The sequence below is a fragment of the Notolepis coatsorum genome (assembly GCF_963971535.1).
Source record: "Notolepis coatsorum genome assembly, chromosome: 14".
In the NCBI taxonomy this organism is placed as follows: domain Eukaryota; kingdom Metazoa; phylum Chordata; class Actinopteri; order Aulopiformes; family Paralepididae; genus Notolepis; species Notolepis coatsorum.
In genome coordinates, this window is record NC_140178.1 from 102,617,133 (window position 1) to 102,630,265 (window position 13,133).

Below are 13,133 nucleotides of genomic sequence, written 5' to 3' on the forward strand. Positions count from 1 at the left end.
AATAAAGAAATATCTAATATTTTCTTATCTTATCTTAATTCCATAACTACTGTTTATAATGCTATTATGGGTAAATTACTTTCATGTCCTAGATGTCTATGATGTTCTCTCATCCCAGACCTCAGCAATACAGCAGCCCTGATAAAGGCTATATGTTCATATGCATGCTATTCCTAATGTGTTTCCAATATTACTATCAAAATGTTCAGTGTGGATCATAAGGCCTATAGCTAGTGCTGTGTGTTTAAAAGCTATATTCACACTTTAATTGATGATCCATATGGTGAAATTGTTTGGTGTGTGTTGTTGCCCAGAGTCTAATCCCTGTTATAAGCATTGTTCTTCTTAAAATGTTTATACAGTTTGGTCCATATTCATAAAATATAAACGCATGCCATATTTATAAAATCTTGCTTTATTTATGAAAACATTATGTACAAAAATAATGATTGAACAAATAATAAGACTTTCATTGGTGACATTTATATTCTTTCAGCACACTGGTTCTATTATAAGATACAGCAGCTGCATTGCTCGAGAGGGGAAATGGCAGTATAGCAGATTATAGCAAAAACATCCGTATGTATCATATTTTCAGTTGATATCTGGCCTCCTGATGTCGTATCAATTTAGATCTGACGTGTCCCTCCCTCCGCGCAGCGGCAAGGACACACGCCTCTTCTTGTAAGATATACGGTAAACAATTAAGGCCAAATTCAATAATTAATCCGATGACATTTCGATGATAGTGTGTAAGCAGGGGGTCTTAAGGTGCAACCAGCGAACCGCTTCACGTGGAAGATTGACACAGTGGATGAAAAATACTTTTTCTCATCACTTTTCTTTTTCTTTTCTTTTTCTCAACAGGCAATCAGAATTAAGACATAAACCATCATACATTAGTCCATTCAGTAGATTAAAATTTACAAAACAGTGGTCACACTTCCTGTCTTTGCCTTTGGGGGAGGCGTTGCGCAACGCAAAGGGTGGGAGTGAAAATAGAAGCTGCTGATGTTGATCATAAACACTCAGGGGCTCTGGTGGCAGGCTCATGTCCCAGAAAAAGACTCAAGCACCAAATGAAGCACACTATCTAAGCAAAGCCCCTGAAAGAGATAAACAGCTTTACAAAGCATAGTTCAGAATCCATAGATTATAAAACAGAGGCCAAATTGTGTCACCCATATGAAAATAAAATAAGCGGTCGACTTCGGGGCAGCAGCGGACGGCGGCTCCTCGCCCCCGGTGATCCTCCCCTGTGGTGTTGTATGCCATGTTTTTCCACTCCAAAAAAGAGAAGCTCAGCTCAATCCGTCCTTCCTTTGCTCAGAGCTTCCCGAGTCTGTGTTTGGTGCTCAGTTAGACCTGAATCCCCCAAGGGGATCAATAAAGGAATATCTTATCTTATCTTATCTTTATACACAGCCGGTCTCAAACAGTTTGGCCAGTTCTTTGCAGTCTGGGTCGATGAGGTCTTCTGGCTTGTCCCCGTTCTCATTCTCCGCCACTCTGCTGGCTCCGTTAGTCAGCAGGTACCTGACGAGGGCACAGAGTAGAGCCTTGTTAACCAACAGACTCAAATCAAGCCATAAAAACCTGTAGAAAGGTAATAGGTCATCGGACATGGTTGATGCCTTTTATCATCTGATCCCAATCCCAATCCCACTTGATGAAACCCGCCCAGTTTTCCGTCGTTGACTAAAAACACACTTCTTCAATCAATATTTCAAGTGAAAAAAATCTAATAAAAATACTACCCTTGTACTGTCTTTCACTAGTATGCACTCTGCTAATAAGGAATCTACTGTGCCTATATGACCTACTATGCTAATATAGACTCAAGTCTGTAGCACTAGTTGTGCCCTTCCTGCTGACTTGTTGTACAGAACTTGTAAGTCGCTTTGGATAAAAGTGTCAGCTAAATGACTAAATGTAAATGTATGTGCAACATAGCACAAAGTGAGTTATTGAATCATCCTTTCAACCTTTTGACTAAATGCAGTAAGAAGTCGGTCCTTAATTCTCACTTCTCTTCCTTTTACATGTAGAATAAAACACACTATATACCGTGGGCCTATAAGACCCATCGGATCAAACTATTTCTCTTTTTACATTTTCTCATTGTGTCCTCTCCACGTTAGTTCAGTATTGGTATTTATGTGTATTGTACAGTATGTCTCATACAGAGTAAAAATGTCAAAGTAACATGTGCAGTTCAACCAGGTCAGTGTGGTTAGGTAACCACTGTCCCCTCTCAAAGACACACAGTCATGTGTCATAGAAGGGACACTAACATTCACTGAGTTATATGATATTGTGGCATCCAGTGAAAATGAACCTATGCTGATAATTATTATTCAGATTATTCTGGGCATTTATGAAGTTGATCGTATCACTGGATTTATTGTTGGTTTACAAATCCCCCAGCGGGAATGTAAATATAAATGAATGCAGCCAAGGGTAAACGATGGCAATAAAACTGGTAATAATACCTGGCGATCTCCGGGTAGCCGTCGCTGCAGGCCATGTGGAGCGGCGTCCAGCAGTCCTCGTCCCGCTGGTGAACGTCGGCGCCGTATTTCACCAGCAGCTTCACCACCTCCAGGTTCCCCGTCAGGACGGCCTCATGGATCGCTGCCATACCTGCCCACACAGACAGCACCATACATGGGCCTAGTCAGATCACTGCCTCACCCTGTGCTCAGTCCTGCCTCCTCTATGGACCATCAACACCGGACCATCAATTGACTATTTGAAGCCCTTTCTTCAATAATTCTAGCATTGTATGCTAGAAGATCATTCTATACCTTTAAGGTCAGATCCCTTTTAACGTTTTAATTTCTAACGTTTAAGTTATGTTCTGACTTTATTGTTTGTCCTCCTCATTGCTTTTTCACTTTTAACTTAAGTTCTGACTTTATTGTTTGTCCACCTCATTGCTTTTTCACTTTTAACTTAAGTTCTGACTTTATTGTTTGTCCTCCTCATTTCTTTGCTCCTTTCTTAACCTTTGAACTTGTTTGACTCTTTTTTTGTGTCCATTTTATGTCTGTCTATTAACGTTTGTCAACTCTACTGTTTGACCGATGAGAGATCGATCGATCTATCTATCTATCTATCTATCTATCTATCTATCTATCTATCTATCTATCTATCTATCTATCTATCTATCTATCTATCTATCTATCTATCTATCTATCTATCTATCTATCTATCTATCTATCTATCTATCTATCTATCTATCTATCTATCTATCTATCTATCTGTCTGTCTGTCTGTCTGTCTGTCTGTCTGTCTGTCTGTCTGTCTGTCTGTCTGTCTGTCTGTGTGTCTGTGTGTCTGTCTGTCTGTCTGTCTGTCTGTCTGTCTGTCTGTCTGTCTGTCTGTCTGTCTGTCTGTCTGTCTGTCTGTCTGTCTGTCTGTCTGTCTGTCTGTCTGTCTGTCTGTCTGTATGTCTGTCTGTCTGTCTGTCTGTCTGTCTGTCTGTCTGTCTGTCTGTCTGTCTGTCTGTCTGTCTGTCTGTCTGTCTGTCTGTCTGTCTGTCTGTCTGTCTGTCTGTCTGTCTGTCTGTCTGTCTGTCTGTCTGTCTGTCTGTCTGTCTGTCTGTCTGTCTGTCTGTCTGTCTGTCTATCTATCTATCTATCTATCTATCTATCTATCTATCTATCTATCTATCTATCTATCTATCTATCTATCTATCTATCTATCTATCTATCTATCTATCTATCTAGCTGACACTGCGTCTCTACTCACCAGAGTGGAAGATGGTGTCAACCCGAACCTTCTGGGCCCTCATGAATCGTCCAATTTGCTCCATATCTCCATGTCTGACAATATCCTGGAAGATGATGTCATTGGGGAAGTGCACGGCCCTCTTCAGGGGTGCAGGTGTCACCGGTGCGGCGGGTTTCACGGGTGCCGGGGTGTCCTCTGTGCGCGTGCGGCGTGTCGAACTGGTATATCCTTTGCTATATGACGATGACGGGGTGTACGTCGATATGGACTTGTACGTGGACGTGTAATTTGAGGACGGGGCATAGAGGTTGGACGGGGTGTAGTGCGATGACGGGGTGTAGTGCGATGACGGGGTGTAGTGCGATGACGAGGGGGTGTAGTGTGTGGAGGTGTACTTAGTAGGGGTGTATGTCGATGTGTAGTGCGTGGGAGTGTACTGGGTAGGGGTGTAGCTTGTCGGTGTGTATTGAGAAGTGCGTGTTGACACCGGTATATGGTAGCTGTACTTCATCCCTGCAGAAGACAGGGCTCCCCCCTATGCAGTCAGTCCAGGAGAAGAGATGGGAGAAATCCCAAGAAAACACCAGCTATCCAAATCCAAATCCAAATCCCTTTGTCCCGTGTTGTCCTTCTTGCACTCTTTTAGTCCCTTTTCTCTGTCTGTCACTTCCCTCTTATCCCTTTGGGTTCCCAACCAGAGTAGCTTGTGATGCCACTCACTCTGCAGAATGCAAAATGTTCCAAATCTCTTGCTTCACTGCGATGGGTCTTTCGATATCCTTTCTCTCGTGTCTTGTTTATTTCTCCTGTGGTGAATTTGAAACAACAGTGCTGCACGTTATCCTCGGCCGCTCAACAGGGTGGTCGTCTGGTGGGGCAGGTGGAGGGGGGTCCCTATATACCCTCTGCACGGCTATTTCTGGGGCCTCATATCGAGTGACTTCAGCTTAGCAATGAGTGGCCTCGACCAATCGCCTCTGACTACACGGTCACATGACCACCGGGCCCCCACCCCTTGTCAAACAAATTGACAGCCATAAGCAGTCATTAACCTAAACACGTAAGGATCCTTCAGAGTCTCACCTTATTACCTAACATTTCTAATGCCATATCAAAATGGATAGGGTCCACATTAGGATCGGGGGTTAATACACTCTCTTGATAAACATCCGAGAGCGACGATAAGTTCCCAGAACTTCTAATACATGTTTGTCCTAGGCTTGACTTGTTTGCCAATTTTGGGAGCGTGCAAGCGGCGGGCGGCATAGGTCACGGTGGTCAACGTGCGGGGAGTCACATGTCAGAACGGCAAGACATGCGGGGCAAACAAACAACAAGACGCAACAACATCAGGTGATTTTACGTGAGTTGTTTGTGCGAGTATTTAAGTGTGCAAACAGAAACAACTAATTTGAAGTTTCCCCCTCAAAAGAAAAACATAACCCGTAGTTTCAGTCCAAGTGAAATCATGCTTTTGATGTCTAGCAGACAAGATATGTTATATCAATTATTCAAGTAAAAAAAGAAAAGTAAGAATTTCAGATTTAATTGATTCTTGGTTTTACTAGAACCAATGTTTATAGCTCTGTTATTCCTGGTAGTTTGGCGAGGACCACAGCGCAGCTGTTTCACGTGAATTATGTGCGCCGTATAGTTGTCTCTTGCATCAGGACCCGTCGGACCAATAGAATGCAGCCTTTTGGAGATGTTTGAATGTGATTGAGTAGGAGTCTCTGCCAACTGTCACGTTATAGAGACATAAATCTAAGCCTCTAAATTTAACTGTCCTCCTCCGTGGATGCCATTAAAAAGACCTATGGTTTTGGTTTGATTTGACATGCAGTCATTTTACAGCACCGCGGTCATTCAACTTGACAAAAGTAATAATGAATAATAGAAACGTAAAATGAATAAATGAATAGATATTTATATAAATATATTACTTCTTTTCTTTTTCCTAAATAGTTTGTTGGATCTTTTCATCTCCATTAATATTTTCATATAAATGCATTCATATCTTTACACATACAGTGTAGCCTAAATGTTTATAATTGAGAGTGATTCTATTGATTCTATCTGTTTTCTAATGAATGTTTAGCTTTTCAATGTTTAATCGCTTGCTTTTGCTTTACATCATGATAATAAAACTATTTAAATTTCAATTAGGGGTGGGAATCTTTGAGAATCGCACGATTCAATCGATTTGATTTTGATTCTTGAAGTCTCAATTTGATTTAAAATCGATTATCGATTTGTCGCCATTATCTAGGCAATTCGATAGATTCGATTCTAAATTGCTATTAACCTTTATGTGACAAAGATCGTATTGTCTGAGTCCTTCTGCTTGGTATAATCTTGGCAATCTGTAGAATTGAACTAACAATGAAGTAAGTGACAATACATACACTTTATTTGTATGGCACCTTTCAAGTGCAAAATAGACATGCAATAGACATAGATAAAATTAGCCTAGAATTGGCAGAATAAAAGCAATGCATAAAGTCCAGACATAAAAATAGACATAGTCATAAAATGAGCATAGAAAGTTGAAACCATATCAGAAGAAAACTGCAAAAGAAAATGTATTTGTAAATTGATTTCTAATCTCAGAGGATAGAATCACGATTCTCGACATTTTCACATCCCCCCCCTACCCCTAAGAGTCACATGCGTACATAGCTACGTGTGAACTGTGCTGTAAGTCTGTAACGTTGTGGTCGTTGCACCAGCTGTCTCCAGAGAGAGAGAGAGACTCCAGAGATTGACAGGGCTGGTTATATCTGGATACTGAAAGCCTTTGGACGTGGACCTGGGTATTTCACAGAAGCTGCCAGCATGGCCAAGGAAATAACCCAGCTACCATCCACTGGTTTTCTCTTACCAAGATTCTCATAGAAGACATTGCTACGCCCTGAGAGGGGAAATCTTGCGCCACTCTATTCTAACACACACTTCGACTTGCAGTTATTCTAAGGTTTCACCGAACCACTTCACTGTACAGTATGTATATATGACTGGCCTACATTTCAGTCATATGGTCTATTTTACGCGATGCTTGCACGTCAACCATCAACATGTCTATGCTTATTCTATATCACCTGACAGCCTGTTACTGTTTCACTAGACTGAGACCACGAAACATATAGCTTCCTTCAGAGAAGTTGATTCATTATTATTGTTTTCCTTTTTAATTTAAAGTCTACATACAAACGGCTAGCAGAATGCTATTTGATTTGAAGCAAGGGAGGGACTTGTCTTGGATATTGATTGGCCAATAATGCTGAATGTACATTACGGTCGACCCATTAGCTAGCAAGCTAATGTTAGCAACATACAGTAGGTTAGCAACATTACGCAACATTAGTAACGTTAGCTAGCAAGCTACAACAAGATACAAGATACCTTTATTGCCACACAACCAGGTTGGTGGTATTTGTGATCGGTACAGAGTGTATTGAAGCTCTGGCTATACAGTACATAAAACTGGAACATGTACCCCCCTCCCCTTCTTCCCAGTAATAGATACATAATACAGCACAACATGACACAATAAATACATAAATACAGCACAGCACGACACAGCACAACATAACACAGAACTTCAGAGTCTAGACCATCAGGGCAGGAGCTTGGTTAGTTCAATTTAGTTAAAGAGGCAGAGTACTAGCTCAGTTATATATCGTATAGCTCCGCTCTGCGTCTACTGGAATCCACTTCCATATCAGTACTAGCACTGAATACATTTTCACATGCACCTTTACACACCCATCCGCCTGGCCACACCCCCATCCGCTCCTCTACATAAGCAGGGGTGTGGCCATACTAACAGCTCCTTCCTTGTTTTCACCACGGCGAGTGTCTGTATACACCACTTTGAGATTAGTGAAATGTTGAAGAGGAGCTATGATGAAGGAGCTGCAGTGACATTATATCTTTATTTTCTCTCTCACTATTTTCGAGGAAATACAGCGATAATGTCTTCGCCACCGGGGTGTCTAGAAGATGATGATCATTCTGACCTCCACCGGCATTTTCGTATTAGGGGCTCGCGTCGCTGGCCTAATCCCCACCGGCATTCCTCCAGCTCTGCAGTTGGACAGGTATTACCTCCGCTCTGCAGTTGGACTTTGCTTGAGAGGCGCTCGGCTGTTGTGAGGGCTAGCTGCCTCTCCGGGTGGGTGATGGGTTTGATATGCGAGCGGCAGTTGTGTTGCTATGGGGGGAATGGCTACACGACTTACGAAAGCCGGCTCCAGGCTGGTACCCTTTTTTGCTGCCTCTTAGCGGCGTGGAGAGGGTTCTGGTTTGACGCCCACGCTACATGAGCTCCTCATCGGGAGCTCTATTGCCTGGGACCGTATCCGAATCTGCGGTTCAATCCCCCGGATCTCTGGACAAACGGATACTCTCTGTCACTGTGCGAGGCCCCACCTTTCAAGATGAAAGTTACCCGGCACGAGGGAGGTGGGTTTGGTGTTTCATTATAGGAATATCTCCACGCTCAAGTCGGCTGCAGCCCGTGAGGGAATTGTGCCGGCACCGCTGTGTCTGATAATCACCATTCTGAAGACTGTGTTGACTTCTTTTCCTCTTCTCTCTTCGGATGAGGAGAGGGACAGACAGCGGCTGTCTGAAGTGTTGGCCTATATTGTGTTCTCACGTTGTGCAGTTTCGGTGGTGGCTGCTTAGCTTGCGTTCTAGCTGGGTTGAGCTACCTGTTAGCCAGTTAGCTGTTAGCTACGACGCTAGCTCTGTACGCTCGCTCGGCTGGGAACGTTAGCCTGATGCTACCAGTTAGACTGGAGTTAGCTGTTAGCTTGTGCTACACCGTTGAACATTAGCCGTGAGAATAGCAGGCCATAGCACTCTGACTACGACGTCATCTTTGACAGAAGATGTAGTCGGCCCTGCACCATGATCGGCTGTTGGAGGGGGGCGTTTCGCCGGAGCCTTGCTCCGGCCTTGAAGAGCTTCTTTTGCCCCGCCAGCGAAGGCCTTCGTCAACGTAAGGAGACCAGCCTGTTGCGGTCCTCTCAGCCTGCGTTCATTGGTGCAGGTAAGGGTCCATTGGACACTTCCCCCCTATTCCTTCCTTCCCTTTTCCGAATGTTTTGTAATAACGATGTTTTTTCCAAAACGTATGTTGCTTCACTACATTTGGGGATGCGACATGTGTTGTGTGTGAATTGTCTTGATCGCTGGTATAGCTTTCTCTCTACCTAGAAAACGATAGGTTATGTATATAACCTAGTTATATGAGTACTGGCTGAGCGTCTCGCTCTTTCGCCATATTGAGATATACCTCATCTCCAGTACCTACTGTACTTCATTAACGAAAACAATGCACCCATGCACTTGACCAGGCCCCGCCCCAGTGTCCCCCTATAAGACACCGGGCATTGGTCAAACTCGCCCTTCCTCGGGAAAAAGTTTTCCATCACAGAAAAACCCAACCAAGGGACCTCAGGGCGCGCTAAGAGCGAGACGCTCAGCCAGTACTCATATAACTAGGTTATATACATAACCTATCGTTATATATTCGTACTGGCGAATCACGTCTCGTTCTTTCGCCATATTGAGATATGGGACAGAGCAGACGCGTAGCCCGACAAATGTACCCCCTGAGGACCCGCAAGCCCTACCACCAGGGGGGAGGGGAGTCCCGTCCACCCCCCCTTCCTAGTGAAGAGGGGGCGGCAGTCAACTCCACCAAAGTGAGAAAAAGAGGGAACTAGAGACCCCTAAAAATGCACAGCACAGGCGGGACCACATGTGACACATCACCTCGTGGCACACACCCACACACCCCTGCTAACCCACCAAAGGGCGGGACGTAGGGGAGGTCCCAGACCTCAGAACCGCCTGGGAGACAGAACCCCCAGTCATGTCCATGAGGTAAAACCTAACGAAGGGACCCGGGGAGGACTAGGAGGCCGCAGCACAGATGTCCTCCACCGAGGCCCCCCCTAACAAGGCGGCAGAGGCCGCCACCCCACGAGTGGAGTGCGCCCTGACACCCCCAGGGGGGGGCCAGCCCAGCCAACGTGTAGCAAAGGGCAATGCCCCTCGCACAACCAATGTGACAGGCGCTGTTTGGACAGTGCCTCACCAGCGCGAGAGCCACCATAACAAACAAAGAGCTGATCGGTAGCCCTGAGGTCCTGAGTCCGGCTGAGGTAAACCCCCAAAGCCCGGACTGGACACGACAGGTGAAGGCATGCCTCTAACTCACCAGTGTGAGGAGGCGGATGAAACGCCTGAACCACAATATCCCTGGAGCGAAAAGAGCTCAGGATATTTTTTTGGCACGAAGACTGGATTAGGCCTCAGAGTCGAACCGCTATCGACACGAATAGACAAGCACTCAGGCCGCACCAAGAGAGCACAAAGCTCACCCACGCGCTTAGCGGAGGTGATGGCGAGCAGGAATGCAGTCTTGAAGACAGCTGTTCCAAAGACGCCTGCTCAAGAGGCTCAAACGGGGCCTCAGACAACCGGCCGAGGACCCAACTCGGAGACAGAGAATGTTTCACCGGCTTAGGGCGCCGAGCGCCAAGCAGGAAACGCTTCACAAGATGGTGGTTGAACAACGTAACGCCCTCAAACCCCACATGACAAGAGGATATAGCCGCGGCCTATCCAAAATAGACTGAAGGAAGGAAAGGACAGCGTCCAGGGGGCAGGACACCGGGTCCAAGCCCCCCATTCTACACCACTCTTGGAAGATACGCCACCTACCCGCGTAAACCGTGATAGTGGAGGGAGCATGCGCGTTCCGGATGGTGTCGACCACAGAAGGGTCCATCCCCTCCAGACTCACCCTCTCAACAGCCAAACTATCAGCGGCTGGCCCAGCACAGGGAACTGCCACAGAGACCCGTGCGCCTGAGAGAGGGCCCGCGACGACCAAGGAACAGGCCACGGCGGGGCTATCAAGAGCTGGATCAGGACCGGGAACCACACAGCTGTGCCCCGGTCCGGCTCGATCAGGACCAAGGTCCTGCACTCCCGACGTATCCGCACCAACAACTGACCTATCAGATGTATGGGGGGAAAAACGTACAGAATCCCGGGCGGCCACGGAATCGGTCCCAGACCTGCCCGACTATGTCCGGACGTAATCCCCACTCGTCAGGGTGAGGACCGCCCGCGACATTACACCTGCACCCACATTCACCCTGCCAGGGATGTGGAGAGCCCTCAGGCTGCGCAGATGGAGAACGCCCATAGCCAGCCGACCGCCGCCCGGTGCAGACGGGTGGAGCGTACTCCTCCCTGTCTACATGAGCTCCTCATCGGGAGCTCTATTGCCTGGGACCGTATCCGAATCTGCGGTTCAATCCCCCGGATCTCTGGACAAACGGATACTCTCTGTCACTGTGCGAGGCCCCACCTTTCAAGATGAAAGTTACCCGGCACGAGGGAGGTGGGTTTGGTGTTTCATTATAGGAATATCTCCACGCTCAAGTCGGCTGCAGCCCGTGAGGGAATTGTGCCGGCACCGCTGTGTCTGATAATCACCATTCTGAAGACTGTGTTGACTTCTTTTCCTCTTCTCTCTTCGGATGAGGAGAGGGACAGACAGCGGCTGTCTGAAGTGTTGGCCTATATTGTGTTCTCACGTTGTGCAGTTTCGGTGGTGGCTGCTTAGCTTGCGTTCTAGCTGGGTTGAGCTACCTGTTAGCCAGTTAGCTGTTAGCTACGACGCTAGCTCTGTACGCTCGCTCGGCTGGGAACGTTAGCCTGATGCTACCAGTTAGACTGGAGTTAGCTGTTAGCTTGTGCTACACCGTTGAACATTAGCCGTGAGAATAGCAGGCCATAGCACTCTGACTACGACGTCATCTTTGACAGAAGATGTAGTCGGCCCTGCACCATGATCGGCTGTTGGAGGGGGGCGTTTCGCCGGAGCCTTGCTCCGGCCTTGAAGAGCTTCTTTTGCCCCGCCAGCGAAGGCCTTCGTCAACGTAAGGAGACCAGCCTGTTGCGGTCCTCTCAGCCTGCGTTCATTGGTGCAGGTAAGGGTCCATTGGACACTTCCCCCCTATTCCTTCCTTCCCTTTTCCGAATGTTTTGTAATAACGATGTTTTTTCCAAAACGTATGTTGCTTCACTACATTTGGGGATGCGACATGTGTTGTGTGTGAATTGTCTTGATCGCTGGTATAGCTTTCTCCATATGCTCTTTCGCCATATTGAGATATACCTCATCTCCAGTACCTACTGTACTTCATTAACGAAAACAATGCACCCATGCACTTGACCAGGCCCCGCCCCAGTGTCCCCCTATAAGACACCGGGCATTGGTCACACTCGCCCTTCCTCGGGAAAAAGTTTTCCATCACAGAAAAACCCAACCAAGGGACCTCAGGGCGCGCTAAGAGCGAGACGCTCAGCCAGTACTCATATAACTAGGTTATATACATAACCTATCGTTATATATTCGTACTGGCGAATCACGTCTCGCTCTTTCGCCATATTGAGATATGGGACAGAGCAGACGCGTGGCCCGACAAATGTACCCCCTGAGGACCCGCAAGCCCTACCACCAGGGGGGAGGGGAGTCCCGTCCACCCCCCCTTCCTAGTGAAGAGGGGGCGGCAGTCAACTCCACCAAAGTGAGAAAAAGAGGGAACTAGAGACCCCTAAAAATGCACAGCACAGGCGGGACCACATGTGACACATCACCTCGTGGCACACACCCACACACCCCTGCTAACCCACCAAAGGGCGGGACGTAGGGGAGGTCCCAGACCTCAGAACCGCCTGGGAGACAGAACCCCCAGTCATGTCCATGAGGTAAAACCTAACGAAGGGACCCGGGGAGGACTAGGAGGCCGCAGCACAGATGTCCTCCACCGAGGCCCCCCCTAACAAGGCGGCAGAGGCCGCCACCCCACGAGTGGAGTGCGCCCTGACACCCCCAGGGGGGGGCCAGCCCAGCCAACGTGTAGCAAAGGGCAATGCCCCTCGCACAACCAATGTGACAGGCGCTGTTTGGACAGTGCCTCACCAGCGCGAGAGCCACCATAACAAACAAAGAGCTGATCGGTAGCCCTGAGGTCCTGAGTCCGGCTGAGGTAAACCCCCAAAGCCCGGACTGGACACGACAGGTGAAGGCATGCCTCTAACTCACCAGTGTGAGGAGGCGGATGAAACGCCTGAACCACAATATCCCTGGAGCGAAAAGAGCTCAGGATATTTTTTTGGCACGAAGACTGGATTAGGCCTCAGAGTCGAACCGCTATCGACACGAATAGACAAGCACTCAGGCCGCACCAAGAGAGCACAAAGCTCACCCACGCGCTTAGCGGAGGTGATGGCGAGCAGGAATGCAGTCTTGAAGACAGCTGTTCCAAAGACGCCTGCTCAAGAGGCTCAAACGGGGCCTCAGACAA

General features: G+C 47.3%; 1 protein-coding gene across 1 annotated transcript; it reads right to left on the reverse strand.

The window, feature by feature from the left end:
• Positions 1 to 546: 546 nt before the first annotated feature.
• On the reverse strand, positions 547 to 4,552 carry ppp1r27a (protein phosphatase 1, regulatory subunit 27a). Its single transcript, XM_084328862.1, has 3 exons — positions 3,754 to 4,552; positions 2,493 to 2,643; positions 547 to 1,536 (listed from the first exon to the last, which is right to left on the reverse strand). The coding sequence occupies exons 1-3, from the start codon at positions 4,244 to 4,246 to the stop codon at positions 1,416 to 1,418; spliced, it is 765 nt and encodes a 254-aa protein (XP_084184988.1). The 5' UTR covers positions 4,247 to 4,552; the 3' UTR covers positions 547 to 1,415.
• Positions 4,553 to 13,133: the final 8,581 nt, after the last annotated feature.